Below are 12,529 nucleotides of genomic sequence, written 5' to 3' on the forward strand. Positions count from 1 at the left end.
CGCAACAAAGTGCAAGAAAATCCAATTCGTGATATAATCACCGACACCACTGAAAGTCTCTTTCCAGACTTCTTTCTTATCTTTGGTCTCTGGCAGGAGAAGACCCAGAAAGGGGAACAAGGAGGAGTGAAAATGGCATGGCTTCTGCGAATCCCAAGCAACCCGAGGAGCTTCTCCGTCTCCGTTTCTTCAAATGGTAATCTCTCTCTCCGTCTCTCTTTCTCTTTCTCTAGATTATTACCATGTATAGGTGATTTGTGTTAATTGAATTATTGAAGGGGCAGCTTCTTCAAGTGGGAATGGAGGTCAATCCGGGAGAGCTGGGGCTGGGCCGGTGGTTGTGGAGCTGCCGCTTGACAAAATAAGAAGGCCGCTTATGCGCACCAGAGCGAACGATCCGGCGAAGGTGAAGGACCTCATGAACAGTATTCAGGAAATTGGTCTCCAAGTCCCCGTATGTCGACAAACCCAAACCATACAAACGAGTAGTTTCCCTCTCTCTTGGTAATTTAGCATTTTGAAAATACAAAAAAAAAAAATGGAAGTTGAAACATTTTAATACTTTAAATATTCGTTAAATCTTGATAGTTAGTGATGTTAAATTGTATTTTCTCTATAACTGTGTGCTGATGATTTAACTTCCCTTGTTGGTGGTAAAATGTGTAGATCAAATTGGTATAGAAAATTTGAACATGTTGATGTTTCTAATATATGATCTTCCTACGCAACTGAAAACTTAAATTAGGTCCTACCAAGCTAGAGTGGTGGGCACACTAAGGAATGCAAGGTGCAGGTCATGTGTTAGGCTTGGTCAAGTTAGCCATGTATAGTCATGTGCTAGACCTAGGTTGGTCCACCATGCGCAAGTGTATGGGTCATGTGCTAGACCAAGGTAGGTCCGCCGCGCAAGTCAGGTATCAAACCAAGTTAAGTCAATCAAGTGCAGGTTAAGTGTTTGACTTAGTCAAGTCGACTACATGCAAGTCACATGTCAAACTTCAAACAGGAAAGGCTACATTGGAGGAATAATTATATCCTCCCAAAGAGGGCTAGTCATATGATGACCTCCATCTATAAAAAGAAAATGAGCATTCCCTTATACGGTAAGCACTCAAACCCAACACATCATAGAAATATCCTCTTTTCTCTTAATTTTTCTCTCTTAATAGGGAACCCTTGGAGACCACCAGGGCCTCCCAAGGGACTACTCTCGTATTGCAAATATTTAAAGTGACTACCAAGCCTTACCAACCACCCATCAAAGAAGTCTTTGGAGCAATAGTTTGTTATTTGACATTGACAAAATTAGTGAATCCACTAGGAAAGATTTGGTCATCTCTAAACTATAGAATATTTTGCCACTCAAAGCCAAGAGAGTTCTCTTAGAAGGGGCAGGCCAACCTCCTAGTTCTGTCGTGAAGTTGAGGTCAGGACACCTCCTACCAAACCCACCATCAGAACCAGTCACCTATGACCAATTCACAACCTTGCAATGAAGAATTATAGGGATTCATGAAGAGATCCTACAAAACCAACAAGCATCACGCCTAAAAACTAGCAATAACCCCCACTATCATTGCAAAAGAGAAAGAACTATCAGCTAGACAATTGCCTCCTAAGTTTAAGAAGTCACTCATTTAGTTGTTGATAGATTACTAAGAAGTATCAATTTGCTCAGATAGTTGCTAATATGTTAGGATTGACCCCTCTATAACTACTCATCAACTCAATGTTAAGTGGACCTGTAAACTAGTTCAGCAAAAGAAAAGGAGCTTTACATCATACCGAGCTAAAGCAATATATGAAGGGGTGAAGAAGTTGCTAAGCACGGGATTGGTTCGCATTGTTATATACCCTAAATGGATAGCCAATATGTTTTTAGTGAAGAAAACAAATGGCAAATGCGTGCATAGATTACATTGACATGAACAAAGCTGCTTCAGCAAATAATTTCTTACCGCAACAAATAAATCAACTTGTTAACTTAAGAATGGGTCACCATCTCCTTAGCTTTATGGATGTTTTCCCGAGCCATAATCATATTATGATGCGTCCAAAAGATAAGGAAATAGTAACTTTGTAATCGATCATAGATTGTATAAGACCAGCTATGCTATATGGATCGGAATGTTGGGCGACGAAGAAACATAATATCTAAAAAGTAAAAGTTGCCGAGATGAGAATGCTTAGATGAATAAGTGGTATAACATTGAAAGATAAATTAAGGAATGAACATATTTGTGGTAAGTTAGGTGTAGCTCCTATAGAAGATAAGATAAGGAAGGGACGACTTAGATAGTATGGACACTTGCAATGTAGGTCTTATAGTGCACCTGTGAGGAAGAGTGACTTAGTTACTGTGGGGGGCAATAAAAGGGGTAGGGGTAGACCTAAAATAACTTGAGAGGAGATAGTAAGTAAGGATTTAATATCCTTGAATTTATCAAAAGAAATGATCCATGATTGCATAAATTGGTGAAAAATGATTCATATAGCTGACCCCACTTAGTGGGACTAAGACTTGGTTTTGTTATTATTGTTGTTGTTGTTGTAATGTCATTTAAATTAAAAAAATATAGGTGAAACATTTTAAAGGTTCATTAACAACATGTTTGAGGAGCAAGTCGAAAAAAACAATGGAGGCATATGTTAATTAGTGTTGGTGAAAAGCAAAGTGGTAGCAAGCACCCGATTGACCACAAGACGACCTTTACAATACCAAGGAAGTACCAAATGAAGTTGAATCCAACAAAGTGTGCTTTTGGTGTAGCCTTTACAAAATTTTTGGGTTTGGTTACCTAAAGAGCAATTAAGGCAAACCCAAAGACAATCCAAGCATTGCTAGACATGAACTCCCCAAAAACACAAAAAGGACACGTAGAAGCTCATTGAAAGAATATCTATCGTCAGTTGATTCATCAACAAGACAGTAAAGAAATGCCTACCATTCTTTAATTCCCTCAAAAGTGCAAATAAATTTGGAAGGAAGAAGAATAAAAGAAAGCATTCCAGGACTTACAAGCTTATTTAGGCTCAACAACACTTTTAACTAAACCTCATTCGAGAGATGAACTCCTATTATACCTTGCATCAATTGAGGAGAATGAGAGCTCAATTCTAAGAAAGAAGAAGTAAGCATGCAAAACCTAATTTACTGTATAATTTGAGTTCTCAGAGGTGTTGTCTCAACTACCCATCTACTACTAAGATAGTGTATGTCTAAGTCACCACCACCAAGAAGTTGTGTCCATATGCACATCGAATAACAGCACTCATCAACAAACCCCTCAAGTAGATTGTTGATCGATGTAGAGTCCTTGGATGATTAACAAAGTGGTTGGTAGAGTTAAAAAAGTTTGACATCCACTATCAACCTTGTCCTGCTATAAAAACACAAATCTTAGATGACTTCATAGTCGAGCTCACCTTAGAAGAAACTTACAATGAAGAACAAAGTATGTGGATTATCCATGTAGATGAGTCATCTAGTTCTCAAGGTAGTTGGGCAAGTCTAGTCCTAGCCTCCTTAGAAGGAGAAAAGACATAATTGATTTAAATCTAAATTTTGAAGCAACCAATAAGGAAATAGAGTATGAATCCCTAATAGCATGCATGAATTGGTAGTAGAAGTAGGGGTGAAATATCTCAAGGCATTTAGCATCTTGTGTTGGTGGTAACCTAATTAAAAGGAGATAATAAGACCAAAGAAGAAAGGATGACCCTATATACAAAATAAAGTGATGAAGTTAACAGAGCATATAGAGAAGTTTGAGTTGTGTCAAGTAAATTGCAAAGAAAACCAAAAGGCAAATGCATTAGCCAAACTTGTATCAATGTGACTAAGAGAATGGGAATCCAAAGCCCATATGGAGCATTTGCTCCAACTAATTTTTAACTCCAAAGAGATGAATCTCATAGATGGGGAACCTAGTTGGTTAAACCCTATTTCGAGCTTTCTATAAAAAAATTCAAGTACCAAACAATCCAAAAAAAGGCACTAAAGTTAAGGAAGACAAAACCTCAATATGTATTAATAGATACCATACTCTACCACATGCCATTCATAATGTCATGCCTAAGGTCCCTCCAGCCCACTGAGGCAAATTACATGCATGCTAATAGAGATTCATGAAGGGATATGTGAAGGTCATTAAAGAGGAAAAATCCTTGCTCTCAAGGCTCTTAAGCAAGGCTATTATTGCCTATTGTGCAAAGTGATGCTCAGCAACTGGTGCAGAAGTGTGACAAATGCCAAAGATGTTCAGACGTACCTAGAAGACTTGCCAATGAACTTGTACTACTTATCAACCCATGTCCTTTGCTCAGTGGATATTATCCCTCCTCGATTCCTTGCCAGTAGCTAGAGGAAGGAATCAACACCTAATGGTCATCATTGATCATTTCACAAATGAGTGAAAGAAAGGTGATGGCAGCATCATAGAAAGGAACACTACCATCTTCTTTTCGAAAAATGGTGCTTGCAAGCATGGGGTTCTAAGTATTGGTATCACAAATCATGTAAAACAATTTGATTGTAAGAAATTTAGGCATTCTTCTTGGACTTAGGAATTGAGTTAAGATTCTCATTGGTCATGCACCAACAACAAGAGACAAATGAAGAACATGAATAATATGATATGCTTCTTGTGGGGCAATTATATGCTATACTCCTAATAGTAGTACTTGAGGATTTAATTTTTCTTTTTTGTGCCATGAGAAATTGTTTAAGTATTGCAATAACTAGAGAACCTACCAAATGGTTAGGTCTCCTTTTCTATTTATCATAAATATCATCCACAATAAGTATTAGTGTGCGTCCAGTCCCACATCGTCTCTGTGAGCAGTTCCAAAGTTAGTATAAGATCCTCTTAGCTCTCTCTCCTTGACACCTAGGTTTTGAGGATGAATTCTCTAACATGGTATCAGAGCTAGGCCTTGGGCTGCTTGACTCCTTCGTGGATTGGACTTCTGCTCGCCTCATTTCCCCCCATGGGCTCTCCTCGCCTCATTTCCCCCCATGGGCTCGAGGGGGAGTATTAATGTACGTCCAGTCCCACATCGTCTCTATGAGCAGTTCCAAAGTCAATATAAGATCTTCTTAACCTTGTCTCCTTAATACCTAGGTTTTGAGGATGAGTTCTCTAACATGGTATCAGAGTTGGGCCTTGGGCTGCTTGGCTCCTCTGTGGGTTGGATTTCTCCTCGCTTCATTTCTCCCCATGGGCTCAAGGGGAAGTATTAGTGTGCGTCCAGTCTCACATCATCTCTGTGAGTAGTTCCAAAGTCAGTATAAGATCCTCTTAGTTCTCTCTCATTGACACCTAGGTTTTGAGGATGAATTCTCTAACAATAAGTGACATTTATATCTAACGCTCATAAGTTATTACAACCCCTTCTCCTCTCTCAATGACTTAGTAAATTAATAATCCAATTGATATTCAAACTTCACATGAGTGGTTCTCATAAGATTTTCTACCAATTCCTCTAACAAAATATCAGCCAACATTAATATGCTTTACTCTTATTGAAAACTAATTGGAAACAATATAAATAACTACTTGATTATCACACATCAAGTATGTTAGAAAGCTCTTGTAGCATATTCTTAAGCCAAATCAAGTGAAGTAGTATGTGGCATAGTTCTATACTTATTCTACACTCCAAGTGATAGAGTTTTGCTTCCTTATTATGCTCCTCTTTACAGTCTCCTCAATATATTCCTTTTCCACTTCTTCATCTCCTTTTTATCTTTTAAAAAAGGCACCTTAAGCTCTTATTTAAGACTAGGGTTTGTCTTAAAGTTAAGGCAGCCATTTAAGACTCCAAACTACTCAGATATTGATCAAGGATCGAACATTGTGTCTATTTAATGTATTGGATGCTAACACTAAGGAAAAGGTGTGTGTGTGTGTGGTAAAAATACAAATAATGTGGAAGAAGTCTAAGGGTTGTGCTTAAAAGCCCCTCCATTTATATTTGCATTTGTTTCGAATTTATTATTTTTGTTATATGTATATTTTTTATTACAATTTGTTTATGCCTTAAACTAAGTCTCAAATCATCCAACAAAATACGGTGTCTACATTACCATATACTATATAATTCAACATTGACCTTTTTGACATTTTCTATATGATGATCTATGCAGATTGATGTACTTGAGGTTGATGGAGCCTACTATGGTATGCAATCTAAAAAAAAACACTCATTATTTTAATTCTTTTTTTCTTTTTTTCGCTTGTTTTAGTATTGAAGCTTTAACCATTAAAATATGTAGCAGCTCCATGAGATAGTAAGGAACATATCAAGAAAATTAAGGCCTTGTAAAAGGCATATTTATTGATTAATAATAATAAATTGGTCTTTTTTCTTATCTCTCTAGTATTTATACTACGTCCAATTAGTCCTCGTGCATGCCCTCTCCTTTCCCTTTTACAAATAGGTTTCTCTGGTTGTCATCGATACGAGGCTCACCAACGCCTAGGACTCCCAACAATCCGTTGCAAAGTTCGACGAGGAACAAAAGAAACTCTGAGGTTTATTTTCATCTTTAATGCCAATGATACATGCATACACGCACGCATGCACGCGCGCGCACACACACATATACACACACAAATATTGTAATCATTATGTAAACCAAAATATCTTTATATTTTCAAAACAAAAAAACTAGTGATGTCATATCATATGCTATATTTTAAGGATTTGTTGTATCGTTTTATCTATGTGATGTCATTATTGCATTTCATGTTTATAATTGTACTTATAAATTAAACAAAATATAACGTTCATAGTTTAATATTAGAAAACTTAACTATGACGATATATTATTTAATTATCTTTTGAAAAATATCTAAACTTTGTTAAGAATTATAAAAATATTTTACACAAGATTATTCACATGTGATCATGTGCAACCCACATGACCTATTCACCAGTACACACACAAACAAAATCACACACAGGTGCTTGTATTTTCTGCATAGTAGTAGTCGACAATTTTTTATTTATAATTATTAACTTGCAGGCATCACCTTCGCTGATTCACAAGCTGTGCAAGTCGTCAATCAATCATCAAACTTGAGCTTGTGGATTTAGAAGTCCAAAGAACTATATAGTTTTATAATAAGAACTAGTTGGAAATATATGTAGATACCATATGTGCTTGTATGCCAATATGCATTGGAATGTCTAAGTTTCACATACTACATAAAATTAAAGATATAATTGGAGTAATACTCATTACATGTTATGTATATTTATATTCCAAAATGTTGGATAATTTCAAGAAAAAAACACAAGCACTTAAATTTATTGGCAACTTGCATCTTTTTAGTTAAGGTGTGTTATAATTCTCCATTAAAGGTATTGAGATTTATATGTAAAATAACAAAAAAAAAAATGGTGGGAAGCTAGCATAATCTCCCTCTCTCTCTCTCTCTCTCTCTCTCTCTCTCTCTCCTCGATTTTTCCGCGAAACGCGCGCCGATTGAAAAACGGATATCCTTGGGTTTCAAATTCAACCACCAACATTTTAACCGGAGTGGATTCGTCATTTGGGCATCGTAGGCACCACTCCTAATATAAGGTAGGGAGAATGAATTTTGTTAGATATATTTTAAAATATTTCTGATTAAATCTGAATATATGAACTTAATTATATTTATGTAATTTAAATACATGCCTGGGTTTGGGGATATTTTGGAATTAGATTAAACTGCGAGGATTTGATCATATTGGTGTTTTTAAATATGTTGGAAATTTAATTTAAATTTGGAAAGTGGATCATACCTACGTTTTTAGAATTTAATCGGGTAATGAGAGCGTGTAAGCCTAGGGATGTTAGGATAGCAATTATTTTGGAATTTAGTTGATTAAGCTAAAATATATGGTTACAGGATTTTGTGTGAACACCGCAGACATTATTTTAGGATTCTTGTAGGCATTTCTTCAGGAAATAGGTAGGGGAATAAGTTATGTCAGTAATTTTTAGAAATGTTCTATAAATGTTTTTCTGATTATATATGCATGTGAAAAATGATATTTCAACAAAATCTATATTTTTTGGGGAAGATAAGATGTTATAATTTATTAGATAAAATTTGTGTGGCATGAGGATAATTTTTATGGTTTGGTTGTATATGATGATTTTACCAATGATGATATGATGGCTATAACAGTGAGTATGATATATTGATTTATACTGGAATTGAAAATAATAGTTTTATACCGAGATGTGTTTTAACTGGTTGTTGATTTATAATGAACTTGAGAATGATGGTTTTATATAAAATGTGATTTGATTGGCTGTTTACAGATTTATGAAAATAAGATTTTGATACCATTGTTATGAAAATAACAGTATAACATTGGCAGGATATGAGACGTTTGTTATATTGTTGGATATGAAAATGGCAATATAACGTTGGCAGGATATGAGGAGCTTGTTATATTGTTTGATTTTATGAATATTATGGAAACTGTAATATAACGTTGACAAGATATGAGGAGTTCATTATATTGTATGTTTTATGAATTTTATGGAAACCGCAATATAACGTTGGCAGGATATGAGGAGTTCATTATATTGTTGGTTACGAATTTGCAATGTAACGTTGGTAGGTAATGAGGAGTTCGTTATATTGATATTATATAACGCTATGTAAATTGCTATATATATGAATTAAGAACCCTAGTAAACTATTGACATATAGAGCACGGTACCGTAGTTACAAAATTAAAGGAGTGAATGCAACCACACTAATCTAGTATGGTAATGTTGGTGATTGACAGTCGATTGGGCTTGCAGAGAGATGTTGACTGCCTTGGGTCCGGACCAGTTGCGGTAGGCCAATCGTACTACAGACATATATTGAAGTTGACTTAACCTGGTGATGGCCAACCTCGATTAAGTCCAACCTTAGGGTCGTACAACCTTGTCATAGGGGGAAGCATGACGTTAGCTAGGAAAACCCTACGGGGGAACTTCTTTATGAATATATGTTGGTTTATTTACATGGAGACATTTTATTGAAATTGAACATGTTTTAAGAAAAGTAAGTGTTATCAAAATATATTTATATGCGTGAGTACAGTTTTATACATTTTCTCAATTGAAATTAATGATTAAATTGATGTATTTTATTATATTAAAACTCATGTTACCACATACTAACAATAATTTATTCCTTTTTACTGAGAGGTGTCTCATCCCATGATTATTTAATATTTTTCAGATGCCCTGTGAAGTATAACAGTGATCAGAGTAACTCAGTGAAGCGTGGGTGGGATACAAGGTTGTATTTAGAGTAGATCTTTATTAAATTATGTTTTTGATGTATTTAGAATTTTAGGGGTATTAATAGTGATACTGGAAATGATATTGTTATATTGAGATAATTTGTACTCTGGTAATGTGTATTGGAAGTCCTCCGGTGTATGAAAATATTTATTTCAGATGGTATCAGGGAATTTTAAATATGAAATTTTTGGGTCACTACATTTGGAGTGACGAATTTATCTTTTTCGGTTACCTTATATCTCTTTTCAAGTTCCTCCCAAATATCACATGCATTTTGACATGCCATAATTTCTCAAAAAATGTTAGTATCTAAAGTAGAATATAGCATGTTCATAGCACTAGAATTGATTTGCAATAAATTTAAATCATGCTCATTCATTTCATTTTCTAGTTTGGGAAACTCTACATTTTGAATAATTTTCATTGGGATATAGTTCCCTTGAGCAATCACTTTCCAAGCCCGGAAATCTATTGATTTGATAAAAATACTCTTTTTTTTTAAAAAAATTTTCACAAGGTGTAATTAACACCACAAAATAATGGAGGCATTGGAAATGATTGTCCTTCACAAAATGAGGATACCCCAACTTGAGCCGTGCTCTTTAACAAAAACATTTAAGCTTTTTGTAATGAGTCTCTAATACCAATTGAGAGGATTGGTGTAAACCCAAGGAGGGGGGGAGGGGTGAATTGAAATTTTAAAAACTTTTGCGGATAATTTAACCAATTTACAAACACAATATACCAATCAAAATTAAATTTAAAGCGTGCACAATAATCATAACAAAATAAATGGCGTGTATGTAAAACAATCACAAAAATAAAAATAAAATCATACACATGCGAAAACTTAAAGAGTAAAGGGATAGAGAGAATGACATCGTGATTTTTATAAGGTTCGGCTATCCCCGTATACATCCTCGCCTTGAGCAAACCACTTAAGGATTTCCACTATCCGCTCCTTCAAACAAGGCAGAGCTACCTTTTACAATCCGCTTCTTCCCAAGGCGAAGCTACCTTCCGCTTCTTCACACGAGTCGAAGCTACCTCTACAATTTGCTTCTTTACACAAGGCGAAGCTGCCTCTTCAAGCGATGCCCCACACCTAGCACGGTTCACAACTCGAACCACAAATACTAATGATTTTGTAAATAAAATTTTTTGTACAGTAAAAATGCTTCTTCAATAAGTTGATTTGTACAATGAAAATAATTTATATGCACTCTTAAATGATTTTAAATATGAAGCCCAATAGAGTAGGATAATCCTCTCAAAAATAATTTTCAAATAAATGAATGAGAGTAAGGAAATGCTCTTCTCAAAATTTGATCTTTAGAAATACCAAGAGTAGAAATGCTTTGATGTAATAAGTATGAGTGTAATTATACTCAAAGCTTTCAAGACTACCTCGAGAACAAGAAGGTTTCCAAGCAATATATCTGAGTGTTAATATATGCTCAAACCCTTCTTGTATAACACAAAATATTTTCTCCAAAAAAATGTTTTCAAAGGAAGAGTTGGAGTAAAATATTTCCTGAATATTGACCTTTCAAATATCGAAAAGCAAGAAGGTTTTTCAAGCAAAATATATACATATGAATATATGCTAAAGCCTTGCAAGTTTAACCCAAAAGAATTTCCCCAAAAAGATTTTTAAAAAGAAAGAGTAGGAGAAATATGACCTTGATCCTCAAAATGGAGTATAAAATATGTTTGGAAATCAAAGAATAATGAAGTATGCTCTCAAAATGATTTTTTAACAGTTTACAAGTTGTTTAAGCTTGTATTTATAGGCCAAACCCAAAACTAGTCGTTATATGTGAGAAGAAAGGTGTACTCCCAAGAGAGGGGTGAACTGGGTTTTAAAATTTTCTTTGTAAACTTTTAGTTAAGTATAACCCTTCTTCAATTTTATTCAGCAATCACACTCTCCAATCAATTCTTATCAACAAGAGATGATATTGCTAATTCAACTTTCAGAATTTTTAATAGGTAAAAATTTAGATAAAATTTTATTTTCGGTATACTTCAAAGACAATATTGATTTCTAAAAGTTATCTTGAATTTTCTTTTAATCTTGTTTCAATATAATGATTTATTAAATAAGATTAAAGATTCAGCACTTTAGAAATTTTAATCCAATCAACTCCTTGATTCAAATCAATATTCAATATTCAATTTCAAGTTCAAACCTTTGAGGTGAAGACACAGCTGATCTAAAATATGAATCAAAAACTTAATCAACCAATCAATAAGGTTATAGTATGTTGATTTCACAATATGAATCAAAATAAATATTTCAGCAAGCTTCCGAAATTCGGACTTTGAATTTAAGTATGAAACAAATCAGTAAGTTAATGAGCTTTGATACTTATCAATCAACACACTTCCTTTAATCAAGGTTTCCGCAAAAGATTAATCAACGTAATCCCTTTGAAGTTTCTATAAAAGATCAATCAACACACTCCCTTAAATCAAAGTTTCCTTAATTCCCAATAACAGATTAATTTTCAACAATTAAGTAAATATACATGCAATTTATATATACGCAGAAAATTAAAGAGATTAGGGAAGAGAAAAATAAGATATTTTACGAGGTTCGACTATACCCACCTACGTCCTCGCTTTAGGCAAATCACCCAAGGATTTCACTATACAGCTCCCTTTATCGGGCAAAGCAAACATTTTACACACTCCTTCATGTAGAATAGAGTCCTCCTCTCCAAGCGATACCCCACACTTTGTACAACGATTCAACAACCTGAACAATCAAAAAATAATAACAAAAACAAGAGTCTTGTATACAAGAACAACTCTTAATAAGAGCATATTAGTATAAGTGATTAGCACAATATAGTTCAATCAAAATTCAATATAGAAATATGAAGCTCAAGAATTTATCACCGGGGTTCTTTAGATTTGAAGAAATATCAGTTAGAGCACAAGAACCTTAAGTTTTAATTTAGCAAATACTCAGCAAATAGCTTCTCAGAAAATGTTCAATAAGAACTCTTTGAATGTGAAAGAATTTGATCAATAGCTGATTTTTTATCTTTGTTGGTGTGTGTAATCCTTGAGTTTAGCATGTATTTATAGAGTTTAAAAAGTATTTTTCATGTTGCCCAAGTTGCTTTCAGTATTCCCCAAGTTTTTACAAAGTTTGGGGGCCAAGTAAACACTTCTGGAAAGTTTCCTAGCTGTTAAAATTTGAATTTTACAAAGGTC

The 12,529-nt window shown here is 34.5% G+C and overlaps 1 protein-coding gene across 3 annotated transcripts; it reads left to right on the forward strand.

Annotated features, from left to right (window-relative positions):
- Window positions 1-63: 63 nt before the first annotated feature.
- On the forward strand, window positions 64-7,317 carry LOC131159188 (sulfiredoxin, chloroplastic/mitochondrial). 3 transcript variants are annotated; one of them, XM_058113900.1, is made up of 5 exons: window positions 64-196; window positions 279-454; window positions 6,149-6,182; window positions 6,443-6,536; window positions 7,031-7,317. In XM_058113900.1, the coding sequence occupies exons 1-5, from the start codon at window positions 133-135 to the stop codon at window positions 7,044-7,046; spliced, it is 384 nt and encodes a 127-aa protein (XP_057969883.1). In that variant the 5' UTR covers window positions 64-132; the 3' UTR covers window positions 7,047-7,317. The 3 variants fall into 3 exon arrangements, with proteins under 3 accessions (XP_057969883.1, XP_057969884.1, XP_057969885.1); XM_058113901.1 differs by having other exon boundaries at window positions 285-454; XM_058113902.1 differs by lacking the exon at window positions 6,443-6,536.
- Window positions 7,318-12,529: the final 5,212 nt, after the last annotated feature.

This window comes from Malania oleifera, chromosome 7 (genome assembly GCF_029873635.1).
Source record: "Malania oleifera isolate guangnan ecotype guangnan chromosome 7, ASM2987363v1, whole genome shotgun sequence".
In the NCBI taxonomy this organism is placed as follows: Eukaryota; Viridiplantae; Streptophyta; class Magnoliopsida; order Santalales; family Ximeniaceae; genus Malania; species Malania oleifera.